This window comes from Hippoglossus stenolepis, chromosome 13 (genome assembly GCF_022539355.2).
Source record: "Hippoglossus stenolepis isolate QCI-W04-F060 chromosome 13, HSTE1.2, whole genome shotgun sequence".
NCBI classification, from domain to species: Eukaryota; Metazoa; Chordata; class Actinopteri; order Pleuronectiformes; family Pleuronectidae; genus Hippoglossus; species Hippoglossus stenolepis.
This window is the reverse complement of record NC_061495.1, coordinates 14,421,657-14,436,938: the sequence shown is the minus strand read 5'-3', so window position 1 is coordinate 14,436,938 and position 15,282 is coordinate 14,421,657. Positions and strand designations below refer to the sequence as shown.

The 15,282-nt window shown below is 43.2% G+C and overlaps 1 protein-coding gene across 1 annotated transcript; it reads left to right on the top strand.

Annotated features, from left to right (window-relative positions):
* The first annotated feature begins 206 nt into the window (after window positions 1–206).
* LOC118119628 (protocadherin-17) lies at window positions 207–13,952 on the top strand. Its single transcript, XM_035173739.2, has 4 exons — window positions 207–3,860; window positions 5,028–5,086; window positions 5,231–5,400; window positions 12,634–13,952. Exons 1-4 carry the CDS (start codon window positions 1,392–1,394, stop codon window positions 13,209–13,211), a joined length of 3,276 nt encoding a protein of 1,091 aa, XP_035029630.1. The 5' UTR covers window positions 207–1,391; the 3' UTR covers window positions 13,212–13,952.
* The last annotated feature ends 1,330 nt before the right edge of the window (window positions 13,953–15,282 follow it).

The window sequence follows — 15,282 nt, the reverse complement described above, 5'->3', positions numbered from 1 at the left end:
TCTAACATCGATCTATTCATAATCCCCCTACTTTCACATCCACATGTATAAGGAGCAACAGCCTCCAGCACGTTTCCTCCCCACCCACCCCCTCCACGTCTCTTTCTCCATCTCCATCTCCCCCCTTCTCTCTCTCTCTGTGTGATGCTGCCGCTGATCCACTCCGTGCGCGCACATCAGTAAATGAATCACGTAGCACTAGAACAGCCCTTCTTCGCGCGATCTTGCCCCAGACCCGTAGGAGAAAACACCCCCCCTCCGGGCACGATCTGTCACCGCTCACTCATTTGCCGGGAGAGCATCCGGAAACTATGTTAAATGCGCCAAGCGATGCGCCGGGCTCTGTCATAAAGGAGGCGTCGGGAGGATTCCGCTCGGATCTCAGTGTGGAGGGAGCAGGTTTCAACAGTTGACGCGGAGAGAACTGAGCGCAGAGGAGGAAGAAAAAAAAAAGCGATTCATTTTGATTATCTCTCCCTTTTCTCCCCTTTTTTTTGTCTTTTTCCTCTTGCAAGGGGGGGGCCAGTGCACGGGAGCATTGTCCGGATGAAGGATGTAAGAGCACCGGTTCCAATTGCGCTGGATTATGGGATTATTAGTATCATCATCAGCGGACTGATTATTGCAGGACAATCGTCGGGCGCGCACGCCAAAAGAAGAGAAAGAAAGTCGCGGCCGTGCCACAGATGCTCTTGAATGACGGGGGAGCACAAAAGGTTTGGAGAGAGGAGTAACAGCCCCTGTTCCACTTTGTGGCATGGGCAGGCTGCGTATGCAACGGCGAGCGGAGCCCATATGCAACAGTGTGCCGCACCGGAGGAAAGAAAGTAAACGCGACCGTGGCTGCGGTGTAGCAGCGGGGCAAAATGCAGCATTTTGAAACGGGCATGTGTGTCCGGGGTTTTCACGCCGAGGTGTAGATGTCGCATGAGGGCAATGCGCTTTTGTGAGGCTACGGTCTAACCTTCAGCGAAGCAGATCCAAACGCTTTAACCTTGGAAAGCAGTGGGGAATATTAATACTTTATAGTCATCGATTATTCATTAAGAGGTGGGGGAGAGAGAGAAAAAAAGAAACAACAAAGCATGTTCTTCCGACACTATGTTGGATTTGATGTTTAATTCATGCATCATGTGTCGTCGGGCGGTCATCTTTGTTTACACAGAGAGTTCATCATAGCCCGGTTGTGGCATGTTGGAAGAGGTTAATGCACCGATTGAAAGGAGATAACGATTCGGGGATCGATTTAATACCCAATTAGTGCGAGGTCCGTGTCAGCCACATGCCTGGTTTGGGTTTAGTCCTGTAGGATTCTGCTGTAATCAACAGGTTGAAAGTCAACGAGGATTTTTTTTTCTTCTCCTGCCTGCCACACATATCCAGTTGAAGGGATGCGTCTCTCTGTACCCATTTTCTTTCTACTGTGGGTTAAAGCCCTGACATTGAAAAATCTCAATTATTCCGTCCCCGAGGAGCAGGGACCCGGCACTGTTATAGGCAATATAGCAAAAGACGCCGGGTATGGGACTATGGAGCGGGGGAAGAAGTCCAACTTCAGAGTTCTGGAGAATTCTGCACCACACCTGGTGGACGTTGACCCGGAGAGTGGACTTATCTTCACCAAACAAAGGATTGACAGGGAGACGTTGTGCAGACGAAACCCCAAGTGCCAGCTCTCAATGGAGGTGTTTGCCAATGACAAGGAAATATGCATGATCAAGATTGATATACAGGACATAAATGACAACTCGCCCGGTTTTCCTTCAGATCACGTTAACATTGACATCTCGGAAAACGCAGCTGCTGGCACACGCTTCCCCCTGACTATTGCACATGACTCGGATTCTGGGGAAAATGGGATAAAGACCTACCAGGTCACCAGAGATGATTACAATACCTTCTCTTTGGATTTAAAAGTGAGGGGTGATGGGACTATATATCCAGAGCTGGTGGTTCAGAGACCTCTGGATAGGGAGGATCAGAGTCATCACACCCTCCTCCTCACAGCAATTGACGGTGGGGAGTATCCAAGATCAGGCTCCATGCAGATCAACGTCAGAGTGACTGATTCCAATGACAATAGCCCCGTTTTTGAAAAATCCTCGTACATAATAGAGATTCCAGAGAATTCACCGCCTGGAAAAGTACTTATAGATTTGAATGCCACTGATCAAGATGAGGGCAGCAACGGCCAGGTGGTCTATTCCTTCACTGGATATGCATCCGAGAGAATCCAAGATTTGTTCTCCATTGACCCCAATACCGGTGTAATCAAGGTCCAGGGAGAAATTGACTATGAAGAGAATCCAATCATAGAGTTCGACGTGCAGGCTAAAGATTTGGGGCCCAACCCGATACCCGGCCACTGTAAAATTACAGTCAAAGTGCTGGATAAAAATGACAACTCGCCAATTATAAGTTTTGTTTCCGTCCGACAAGGTGCCATCAGCGAGGCGGCACCTTCAGAATCCGTCATAGCGCTGGTCAGGGTGACGGATAAAGATTCTGGACGAAACGGTCAGCTTCAGTGCCGAGTGCTGGGAAACGTCCCCTTCAGGCTGCAGGAGAACAACGACAATTTTTATACGCTTCTCACAGACAGACCTCTGGACAGGGAAATGAAAGATGAATACAATGTGACAATAGTGGCGAGAGATAATGGGATCCCCTCTTTGAACTACACCAAGTCATTTACTGTGAAAATCTTGGATGAGAACGACAATCCGCCACGCTTTACAAAGACTATTTATGTGCTACAGGTGCCTGAGAACAACATCCCGGGGGAGTATCTGGGCTCCGTTCTAGCCCACGACCCAGATGTTGGTCGAAATGGAACAGTGTCGTACTCCATTCTGCCATCGCATATCGGAGATGTTTCAGTGTACACCTATGTGTCTGTTAATCCCACTAATGGAGCCATATATGCCTCGCGCTCTTTCAATTATGAGCAAACAAAATCCTTTGAGTTCAAAGTTCAGGCGAAAGACGGAGGATCTCCCCACATGGAGAGCACTTCTATAGTCAGGGTCAACATCCTTGACGTTAACGACAATCTCCCAGTTATTATTTTACCCCTCCTGCAGAATGATACAGCGGAAATCCCAGTGCCTAGAAATGTAGGTATTGGCTACATTGTTACTACTGTGAAAGCGGTGGACCACGACCACGGAGAAAGTGGCCATTTAACCTACGAGATCACAGAGGGAAACGACGACCACCTGTTTGAAATGGATCCAGTGGGAGGAGAGGTCAGAACTGCCCATGCTCTGTGGGAGGAAGTCGCCCCAGTGGTTGAGCTGGTGGTGAAGGTAACTGACCATGGCAAGCCCCCCTTATCTGCCGTTGCTAAGCTGATCATTAAGGCGAACACAGAAACGGCACCAGGAGGGGGTGCCAGCACGAGCGGGGAACAGCAGCACTGGGATGTATCCCTGCCCCTCATAGTTACCCTCTGCATTATCTCTGTCATGCTCTTAGCAGTCATGACCGCCATCGCTGTCAAGTCCAAGCATCAAGATAAGGAGACTGGGAATTATAACTGCCGCATGGCTGAGTACTCCAATCCTCCAGTGGGGAAGGGCAAAAAGAAAAGGATCAACAAGAGTGACATCATGCTGGTGCAGAGTGAGATGGAGGAGAGAGATTCCGCGAGCCGGATGAACGTGGTGAGCAGCCCCTCTCTCATCACTTCACCCATATGTTTTGACTACCAGAGCCCTCTGCCACTCACGCTGCCCAGGTCAGAGGTCATGTACCTGAAAACCACCCCAAACAGCCTGACAGTCCCCAGGGCAGGTTGCCACTCCAGCTTTGCCGGGCTTAGCACAGACACTCCAGCGAATAGGATGTCAGTGATACAGGTAAGGAGGATGCTGCACTGTATTCTTTATCTGCCCTTTATTCTCGCTTATCTGCACCTGCTGCTTTACCATACAAATCTGACAAAAGAAAGGTAATTGACTGAGAAAGAGACTGACTGTGAGCAGATATCATTATTATTATCGTTTATTTCTTTCTTTCCCTGTCATGACAGTATGAGGTATTCTCTGTATAGGAAGCATGATATAGCAACTCTGTGTCACAGCGCGTATGGCATTTCACCAAAGAGGGTTTTTTTCCTGTTCTTTTCCAAGGAATCAGAATCATTTTAGAAGCCGCTCCATTGTGAGCCCTCGCTTGCAAAATGGTACAGGTGGTCTGCATAATCAGAAAGTCCTCTCAGCTAGACATGCAAACAGTGTGAGTCTTGAACAAGGCTGCTGTGACCCTGCCAGATCCACCGCTATAGAGTGAAAACAAAACCCTGCCTGAAATGTGGGATTGGACAGGTGTTTGAGCAGCTTGTCCGATCACATTACCGAACCAATGTGCGCCAGGCAGCTAGATGCACACAGCATAACCTTACAATCGCATTTTTCGCTCCCCACAAATATGGGCCAGATTCGCCCAGCCGCATCCAAAGTTGGCACAATAAGGCCATTAATAGGGCCCAGCCTTGCCTTGTAGAGATGGCAGGGTTGAATACACAAGGCAGCTAACGCGCTAATTTGACAGCACGGGCTCGTAGTGCTGTTGAACACACCAGAATTATCTGTTGTAAACCATGTAAATATCTAGGGCAGTCTCACAGACAGTCTCATTTGGAGATGATAACACAGATGACAAGGCCTGGCACTGTCACCAGTCACTAGTGTATGTGGGTGTGATCAACACAAACACATTATTCTCAAGATAGGGGGGGAAAAGGATGCTGATTACAGTGGTTAATGCTCGACTCCGTCGCCTTGCCAAAGAGGCACATATGGTCACGATGGAGATGTGTGTTGTGTTTCGTCTGTCACCACTTGCAGGTGCTCTTTGGCCTTAATTGACATCTTTCGGGTGGCTTAATAATAGATTCTAACAGAAAAAAATAAAAAACTTTCTTTACCTTCCTGAACGTCATGTTACTCCGGGCATTGCTGAGAATTGCATGAAAATTTAAACACAGTCAATGCAAAATATACTGTTCTTTCTTTCATTTCTAGACAGAAAATTTCACCTCAGAGTCCAATTACGCTGGCAGCAGGCAACCGTTCGTTCAAAGGTAAGAGCTCCATTCAAAGGCTTTCTGACCTGTGCATTTAGCGTTGTATCCAGCCAGCTAACTTGGGCTGCCAAATAGGAACACTCATGCGCAGGTAATGGTAAGTTATGTTTTTTTTCCCTTCTTCCTTCCATTCTGCTGCAGCTCAACATTTAAGGATGCAGAACGAGCAAGCCTCCGAGACAGTGGCCATGGTGATAGTGACCAGGCTGATAGTGACCAGGATACTAATAAAGGCTCACACTGCGACACGTCTGCCAGAGAGGCCCTCAAGATGAAAGCAACAGCGGTAAATGGCCAGCCTTTTGAGCAGGGTGAGCAGACACACTCTCTTCCTGACATCTTGAAGATGCCTAACTGACTCTTGTAAGAGGCATTGTTTGTTGCTGTATGCACTGAAGGCATGCATGCAGCTCTCTGGTGTTTAAGTGCAGGTCCACCAGCGTCTGGGTTCAGAATACTCATTTAACCGTTATTAGATTCGGGGTAATGTTGGTTTGCACTGCTTTACATTTGCAGACAGCCTGATCTGTGTTGCAAAGATGACATGAAGGCACCTGAGTGGAAGGTAGTTTAAAGGGATAAAAGAGTCCATTGGCTGAAGCGAGAACGTTCAAACATCTTGCGTTTGATTTAGCCATCAAACAAACTACAAAGTGTACCTCCGTCTGTATCTGTTTTGATCATGGCATTATTTGAACAGCGCCTCGCCGCATGCATGTCTTGAATAGCACGACAGGGACAAGAAAGCACGATAGACACTCGCAGCACAAAATGACAGGTATTTCGGGTGCAACATGACAGAGTGTTTCCACCTTTTGCTTGGAGAGATTTCCGCAGTTATTATCAGTTTTGCCATGGTTACACTCTTTTGAAAGGAGCTTTACTTTACAACTGAAAATAGAAATGTGGAATTTTTGTGTCGCAAACTTGAAACAATCCGAAGCGGCGGGAGTTTAATCAGAGATGATTGTCAATCTGTTGCAACCTGTTTGACCTGGTAGGGACTAATATATTTAGCTGTTGCGGATAAGGAATGGAAATATGAGAGCAACTCTCGCTGGTGAGATAAAAGATGATGGCGGGATGAAGTGGTGATGTTTATCATTTCCTCGTGTGAGCCGTGGTGGAGAATGGCTCTGGTCATCACGGTCCCTATGCAGTACTTTCCACACCATTTACATTGCTATGAACTGTTTGTTTATGGCTTGCTCAGGAGGGCAGAGATGGAGACACTCTTGTGGATGCCAGGAGGATGTGTGAATCACTCTCTTTCTATCTCACTTCAGTGTGTGTGTGCGTGTCTGTGTGCGTGCTTGTGCGTGTGTGCTATGAGGAATTATGGCAGACCAAACTTGACTCTGTGGGAGGTGTGAATTCAATCACAATTTTTTTTGCAGCACATTTCTGAATCTGATTCAGCCCAAGCTCTAAGGCCAATCACATGCAAAGATATTGGAAGAGATGTTTTGTACATGCGAGACATGCGGAAATTTACATGTGCGCCGCTGACGCTCGCTTGACAGGAACGTCAGTCAATTTATAGACCTGCATTGGTAAGATAAGAGAAATGTGAGGTATTGCTTTTAATATTAATGGGTTTTGCTGATGCCGCCCTTCTGTGGGCGAAATCTGTTTAAAAGGCAAAACTAATGATTAGATTAAATGCTTTTTCTCTCTTATGGGGTTAGTGAGTTGAGCATTAAATGGTGTCACTGTCTGATGACTGCAAGATGGAAGAGGATGCATAATGTCTTAGACCTGATTACACACAAAATGTCACCTTCTAACCCACACACTCCTTCTGTCTCACACACACACACACACAGGTAAATTTATTGAACAACAAAGCCACTGTTTTGCAGATTTTGACAAGACAGAGCTATTATCCAAAATGGAGACACCACAGAATTGTAGTTCCGCAGCAACACAAAAGCTTGTGGGTTAAGTAGCATTGCTTTTATGTCTTTACCTTTACCTTCCCTCTAGTCTCCTGGCTGCTTTGATACAGGTAATATATGCACCTGTGCAGCTCCCACTATCATGCACTCTGAATATTTATTCACTCTCACAGACACCAGATGCACAGTGGGTATGTTGCTTGGTTTTCTCTGATTCTATTTATAATGGGCAGGCAGTTTCTTTGTTTTTGAGCATCTTATTCTTCCACTCACACTTCACCCGTAAGATCACAGCTACTTTGTCATAATTCCATTATGTGACTATGTAAATGTACTGGACTATATAGAGCCCTTGTTTAAATGTGTCACTTCAGAGCTAATATTTAACACTGTTTTTATCCAGTGATGAAATTAACGATAGAAATTGAACGCCCATCTCAGACACCACAGATACAAAATGTACCTTCTCTTCCTATCTTCAGCTTTTTTTTCATATATAATATATGAATTCGAAATCCCTAAATCCTGTACCAAATATGTAGTAGGCCTAGACTACAGTAAAATATTTATTCTATCCAAAATATGTGTGGTGGTGAAAAGCTTGTTTATACACCACATGTGACCAGAAAGGTTTTATATATATATATATATATATATATATATATATATATATATATATATATATATATATATATATATATATATATATATATATATATACAGTATATAACAGAGAAAAAACTACAAATGATTTAATTTCAATATTCATATATATATAAACATTTATTTAATGGCTTCTAACACTCTATAGTTTTATGCAGGTATATTGATTTATTTATTATCTGTTTCTGTGCGTCCTCATGAGGCTATATAAACAGATAATAAATGACAATGCAGTAAAACACATGTACCTGATAATGTAATATATTTATACTAAACAATGATCGTTTTGATAGGAGGAGAGAGAATTGATGACTAATACTAAACTTCATAATTACTCACAGATGCCATTATCTGGTTACAACTACAGTAGAGTGGGTTGTAAACAATTTATGGAGCATATACATACTGCTAATTAAAGTTGATGGTAAATGGATGACGGAGACTTAAAGTGTCATAGCATTATGAATTAGAGCCTGAAATGGTTATTAGAAAATAAAAACATTCCAAAACCAATATCGACACATCTATATATGTTGGTGAATGGTCAGTGACTCCTAAGATGTCGTTATCAAACCCTCATGACAAAGAAATGTAATTGAGGCTTTATATTTCACAGTTTAACCATAAAGACAACAAATCATATTTAAATGAAAACACAAATGGATGCACATATTTTCGGCACACTGTAACATAAAGGTGTTTCTATGTCCGTGAAAGGCTGATATCGGTCAAACGATAAATTGGCCGTCTATATTCAGAATTATATTGAAACGTGCGCCCATGTTTAATTCTGGTTATATCACAAGACACAAGAACAGAAATGACAAACACAGCTCACTCTGTAGTTTCTGAGCACATGCATCTGCTTGCACCAGCATCATCTGCAGTGTAGTTGGCAGCTATACCACTGAAATGAATTCAGCCTCCCCCTGCTTCTCCTGGCTCATGCTTACTGTTCTGGCCCCATGGAAAGACTTTTTTTTTCCATGGGGCTGGAAGACGGACTGTAATGTAATGTAATGACGCTTCAAAGTGTAGCACTTTATAATAAGCAGGAACCTATGTTTCCTTTCGGTCAATTCAAAGCCATCATTAAGTTCTCCCTTTTGATGTTGAATCCATTTTGAGCTTAAATGCGCATGTTCTCTTGAGCTGGGTCCTTACAAAGATATCATTAAAATGGTCCATGCAAAGAATGTGAACGTGAGTGTAACCTTAAGTCTGAGAGGAAAAAGAAAAACACCGATACAGTTTGGTGCGCCACTAATTTAATACTGATGTGGGGCCAATTAATTATTAAAATCAGACTTTAACACTGAAGTCATCGTCTGCATGTTATACCCTGTTTGTTATCCACCACCCCAGCACCTGATGAAAGTGTCGTAGATCAAATTATAATAATTGTGTCTAATTGTGATCTAATCCAATCTAATTGTAATCTGTCCCAAGCCATTTAATCAACGTATTGTAAATGATTTTGATCATTTAATGTCTCTTTATTCACAGAGATAAATTCGTAATTGAGATTAAAATGTCCCTTTCAAGAGAGACTTTGCTTAGAGGGTAGCACTTAAATACTATTACAACAGAAAATACAAACAAGATCATAAAATATCCAGGTGAGATACAATAAAAGACTATGGTCAATTTCTATTAAGATGCACATATGATCATACCATCAAAGAAAACACATTAACCAAGCGTACTATTCCCCAGATCTTTAAAAAGGGACTTTACAACTGATTATTGTAATGTACCATCTGTCTCATGCAGTGGAAACGTCACTTCTGTATGTATGATTTATTACATATAATTCTATACATATTATTTCACATTAAACATAACACTAATAAAGACTCCTTCAGGTTTTTGTTTTCATGGAAACATTTTGTATCGGCTCTGTTTCTGTTTAAAAAACAATTTAATTTAATTTGGAATCAAACCACATTTGTTGTCATGAGAACATTGTTTATGCAAAGCAAGCAGCAGAGTGTGCTCCTCCAGCTGGGTACAGCTGCGGAACCAGAAACACATCATGGGCAAACGTCTGTGGGAACAAAAAGCTGCATTCAGACACAATGTGACAGCTCCACTTACAATTAGGTTTGATCACATGATACAAAATGGCAGCCATTATTCCAGAATTTCCCCATGCATGTAAAAACACATTATATGGACAAGTACTACAGGTAATATGTGACTACTTTTGTTCGTGTTAAAAGTGAATTTTCCTTCAACGTCCTCAATGTAAATATATATTGTGTTAATCCTCAAAAACAGATCTGTTGCATAATTAACAGCTCAATTCAATTTGTTTAATCTCTGTCCAGTCATGGCATGTTGACAGCTCCATTTTGTCCTATGGGTACAAGTGTGTGTGTGTGGGTGTGTTTGCGTAGGTGTTTATGGACTTGAGTAGCATAGTATCCGCATGTACTTCAGTTTGTAAATGAGCTGGGATTCTACGTGTGGCTCGTGGTGCCAGTTTCCTCATCTCTCGGGGCTTTGTGGCACAGAGATGGTTTTTCCTCTTCTCGTTTGAACCTCCTCCTCTGGTTTGCGTGTCCTCCGGCAAACTGACCGAGGCTGGTGTGCGTGAGGCTGGTCGCCTTTGAACAGGAGGATCTCCCCGCCTCTGCGAGGAAGGGCCTCGTCATGCGGAGCTCCCCCTTGTTCCCCCGGTTTTCAAAATGAGATCAAGTGCCTCATTCACAGTCAGTCACGTCGCTCAAGGTCTTTGATTTCATAGAATGGCATGTGAGCAAGATAGACGAGGCTTATTTATAGATGGGAGCTTATCTGTGTATAATCAAGTTATCGTGTGATTAGATGAAGTATTGTAAACAACTACATGAAAAGGGAGATGCTGCAGATGTGGTTAGTGTTGTTTGCGTTTGTCCGTATGTGCATCACAGGCTGCTTTAATGTTTTCCGTCAGACATGAACTGCGGAAAATGTCCAGAAAATTGGGTACGGACCACTTTGCCTTTTCACAAATGAAGAACACAGCGGGAGATTGTCGGTGTACCACACGTTCAGAACGAGGGGAAATGTCCGCAGCCTTACACAAAATCACATTTATCTTCACATCACATCGACACCGGTGTCGGTTCCAATCACCAGAGGTTCTCCAATTTGTTTGTCTTTCCAAGTTTACATCTTCGTCTGTATCTTCTACGTTTATGGCCCCTCTTTTTCATCCTGAGATATTTCTATTCTATTGGGTTTCTTTTCAGTTTTACGTCCGTCGTGTGTTAGAAACGTCACCGACTCCCTCGCTGGGAATTTTGCGGACATTTACCGACTACCTACGTGGGCTTATACAGAAATTTTCTGGACATTTTACTAGACGACTGGCAGGAAGAAGAAGAAGCCCAACTAAATTCTGCTCAGGTCCTTGATCATTATTCTAAATTTGTATCACCTCATATCAAGCATAAGGGATTGTCATCGGGTGACAGTCAGAGCCAAGACAACACATTTATTAAAGTCTCATCAGTCGACAGAACAACAGCAACATTCGATTTACACTTTAACAAATGAAAAGGCTGTTATGCTCTCATGTATAACAAATGAAGAAAAATGATAATTTTCCACCAATTTACAAAGACATGTTTGACGTTTTTTGCTTCATGCCCCTACACTCAAAACACCCCCGATGCATCATCGTCAAACCTAATTTTGACGGCGTCGTGTAGTGGCTACAGAGAAGTAACACCTTCTACTTCGCAGCACCATGGAAATTGGCTCCTTCTGTGTGTCTGCTGGGATTGCATGTGCTCTGAAATGTGAAAGACCGAGAGCAGAGGGCACAGAGACGGAGCCTTCCACCTTTTACCGCTGATGCCAACACACGGTCACACGTACACGTTGTGCAGTCCTGTGGTGTCTGGCTTTGGCGAGCAGCATCGGCTAATGCAAGCTGAAGCTGCCGGAGTGATGGTATAATCAGCGATCCACCTCAATTACCGGTATCATGTCAGGAAGAAAAGGGTACATGCATTCTTCTGCTCGGACCAAGCTACTTCAAAATCATTTTAATTTTGTTTTCTTTCCATTTTTTTTTTTTGCAGCAAGAAAAGACATGTTGATCGCTGAAAAAGGGCCATAAAATGCTAATTAGCTGCTGATTATTCAACAGAGTGATTAGAAAAAAATTCCTGCAGGTCAAACTAATGAGTGTTTGTGCTGCTGATGGTGTAGTTTCCAAAATCCAATTCCTCCAGTGTGTTCTCTTCCAGATTTCGTTTTTTTTCAGATTCTCTCCCGGTTTTTAAACTTCCAAACTTAACACCTATAAATTATTTTTAAAAAGAATGACTATAATGAGCCCCAGCATTATCCCAACCAACCTCCTGACAACACCGTGTCTCACCCACTTTCTGATCAGAAATGGTGAGAATCACTGCTCATGCATTTTTCACAGTTCTTTTTTTCAGCTCCACACAAACCTCTGCTCCTGCAAATGTATATGTAAAAAAAACACTTCATCACTTCCTCTGCACCAGATGATGTTTATTTTCTCCAGGAAAACACCTACACATGTTGAGAATAGCACATACAGATACTGTTCCTGAATAGATTGAATCATCCATGGCTCCATTGAGAAGCAAACGGGAAAAAAAATTGCAAAATGAACTTTTTTTTGGTAACAAGGTTGTTTATGATTTCATGGTTGTTCATACATCATCATCTCGTTGTGAGTAATTTCTCCAATGGAAAATATACTGGAGTTATTCAAAACAGCATATCTGCTGCAACAGGCTGCCTGTTCGTACTTTATTCTGTAAAATTCTTCTCATGCATACTACATAACTTACATGAAGACGGATACTACAGTCGGATTTCAAGAATAACTCTGGAGCTCGTCTGCAGTGTTTTAGTGTTGCGGCTCATCCTTCATAGTTTCATCCATGTTTTCTTCCAGGTTGTTTATCCGTGCCACAGCAGGCTCCAATAACAAATGTTTAACTGTTTTTGCAGAGCAAGACAAATCAGTCCACTGCACCGATGAATGTCGTGCACTGGGACATTCTGACAGATGCTGGATGCCAAAGTTACGGGTAGGAAGCCAAGCAGACAGCGCCGATAATCGCACCAACCTTTTCATCCCTGTGGGAATGGATGCCATGGTAGAGACAGAGATTTATGGCACCATCAGTTGCAGCAGCAGAAAAACCCTCAGCACGTTTGGGAAGGAGCAGCGGGACAGTACAATCCTCGTGGCCAATGTCAAACCTTACTTAAAATCGCAGCGTGCACTAAGCCCACCGCTACAGGAGAGTCCATCTGCGTCCAGCAGTCCCAGCAAGAGCAGCATGCCCCTGGACTTGGCCAACCAAGGGTCCAAAGAGGAGAGGGAGGGGGGTTCAAACAGCAGTGCCTACGGCCCTCCAGATGGCCAGTGCTCCCCACTGCACACTGAATTGGAGGAGCCGTCCTACCTGACCTGCGAGCTCAGGCCCAAGTCCCTGTCCAGCAGTCTCATTCACAGCTCCGTCATCAGCCAGGAGTGCGGGGGGTCAGATTACGCTCTCGACCCGCGGGACACTGGCAACTGACAGGTCAGAGGATCTCGCTCGCTCTCACCTGCCTGAGGTGAGCTGATGATATCACAGATTAATGGCCGGGAGGTGATATACTCTTCTTTTTCTTCTTCTTCTTCTTCTTCTTCTTCTACTTCTTCTTCTTCGACCCACAGAGGTGTCCAGACACGCATTGTATAACCAAAAACCATCTGCTGTGTATGTTCTTTTATTTCTTTTCGAGTCTGTGACTTGTTGTGTTCCAGTGGAAATATGTGTCCTTGACTGCTGTGAAGGTTTGGGGGGAGAAATCAGCGCTTACCTGACTTCAAGTGTTTTCATGGTGTTCCGTACCTGTCAGTTTAGATGTCTGTATTTTACACATTTCAAGCTCCAATTTTGTGAGGCTATTGAACAAATTGCTACTGTTAAGGTATTGAGTCCCGTCTGCTTTTGTACAGTGAAGCTTTCTGTCTCCATTTAGTGTATAAGGAACATCTCTTTGAGTATCACAGGAAAAACACATATCAGTGACGTTACATACAAAAAGTGAAGTGTCTTATGAACTGTTAATGGTGGTGCAACAGGGAATGTCCCTTTTCATAAAAACCATTCGAGGTTCCTGTAAAAAAAAAAAAATCAACTACAATTTTTTAAGAATGTATTTGTAATTTTATTGTCGTCCTCTCCGCAGTTTGTGTGAAAATAAGCCGAGCTTACACGTGAATGTGGGCTTCTGTACTTGTTGTGTATTTTATTAAATTTCTATACACCGTGTGCACAGGAGGCAATTATTTTGACGAGTGACAACTTCTGAAGTTGACGTGTGTTTTATGTGGAGGAAGTGCATATGTCTGCGAGGTGCAGAGGACGTGTTAATGACAAACATCACAGCGACTCTACAATCGTGCCCGTGCACTGTATAGCAGCGCATGTTCTGTAGCAGCAGTCTACATCCCAGTGAGGGGGAAATGGCATTTTAAACAGCTATTCATTAAAACAAAAAACTCAAAATAAAAACAGTCGCCGTGTATTAGCACCCAACAGAAAGACGAGATGACTTCCTCTGCTCAACGCCGACACTGTGCAATAAGCATCCATCATTTGGTGGAGATGGAAATCCTGCTCCATGCTCCCGCTCCCTCACCCTCAATTCAAAGTCATCACAGCCGCTGTCAGTTAGCGTCTACTTGTGATTATAGCTTTATTTAAATATGAATGTGTCTGACAAATTACAAGACATGAATCTAACAAAAAATGAAAAACTTAACATTCAGCCGCGACGAGCGGTTACAAGCAAAGACGTTTTGCCATGAATTCTTTGATTAGATAAAATGAAAATTTAATGATCCCTGTGGGGGGAAATGGGTCATTGCGGCAGCAGAGGATTGAGCAAATAAAGGATTGAAGGTTATCATGAGTAAAAAAATAAAACACACACACACACACACACACAGAATTAGACAACAGATACAAACAATACAGCATCTTTAAGCACAAGGATTTTAAGGTTAGGGGGCGTTTATAACATCTGAGTTTTCATCAGTTTTTCACTGAGTGCACAAAATGTCCATCATTTGCTCTCTTCCTGGATGATTTACAGGAGCACCGGTGCAAATTTGTGGTTTATATGCATTATGCGCTCTTTACTGTTGAATCAAATACAGAGCGGGGGGGTGTGGTGACAGAAGGCCGTGATCCACAGACATATTACATCAGTCTGAACCTCTGCAATCCATCCACAGGCTCATTTCTCTCCCCCGCAATGTTTCCTGCTTATTTGAGGATTAAGAACATAAAAGTTGCTGTGACCAGAGTAATACTATTAAAAAACAAACAAACAGAGCACATCCACTACATCTGCTCGACAAGTTCTATACAGAGCGATTAAGTATAAACAGTGATGTATGTTTACTGAGACGCATCACTATAACTTCGGGATCCTGGAAATGTATAAATGTTTTGTGTTTTTTCGCCAGTAAAACAATCACACAAAAGCCTTTTCTGTTTCTTTTTACTTAGTTTAGTTTCGTTTCTCCATCTGGAGACACTGACTTCTGTACCCGCGGCTCAGCGAGCAGTTTGAGAACGCCTTGTTTTTCGCGAG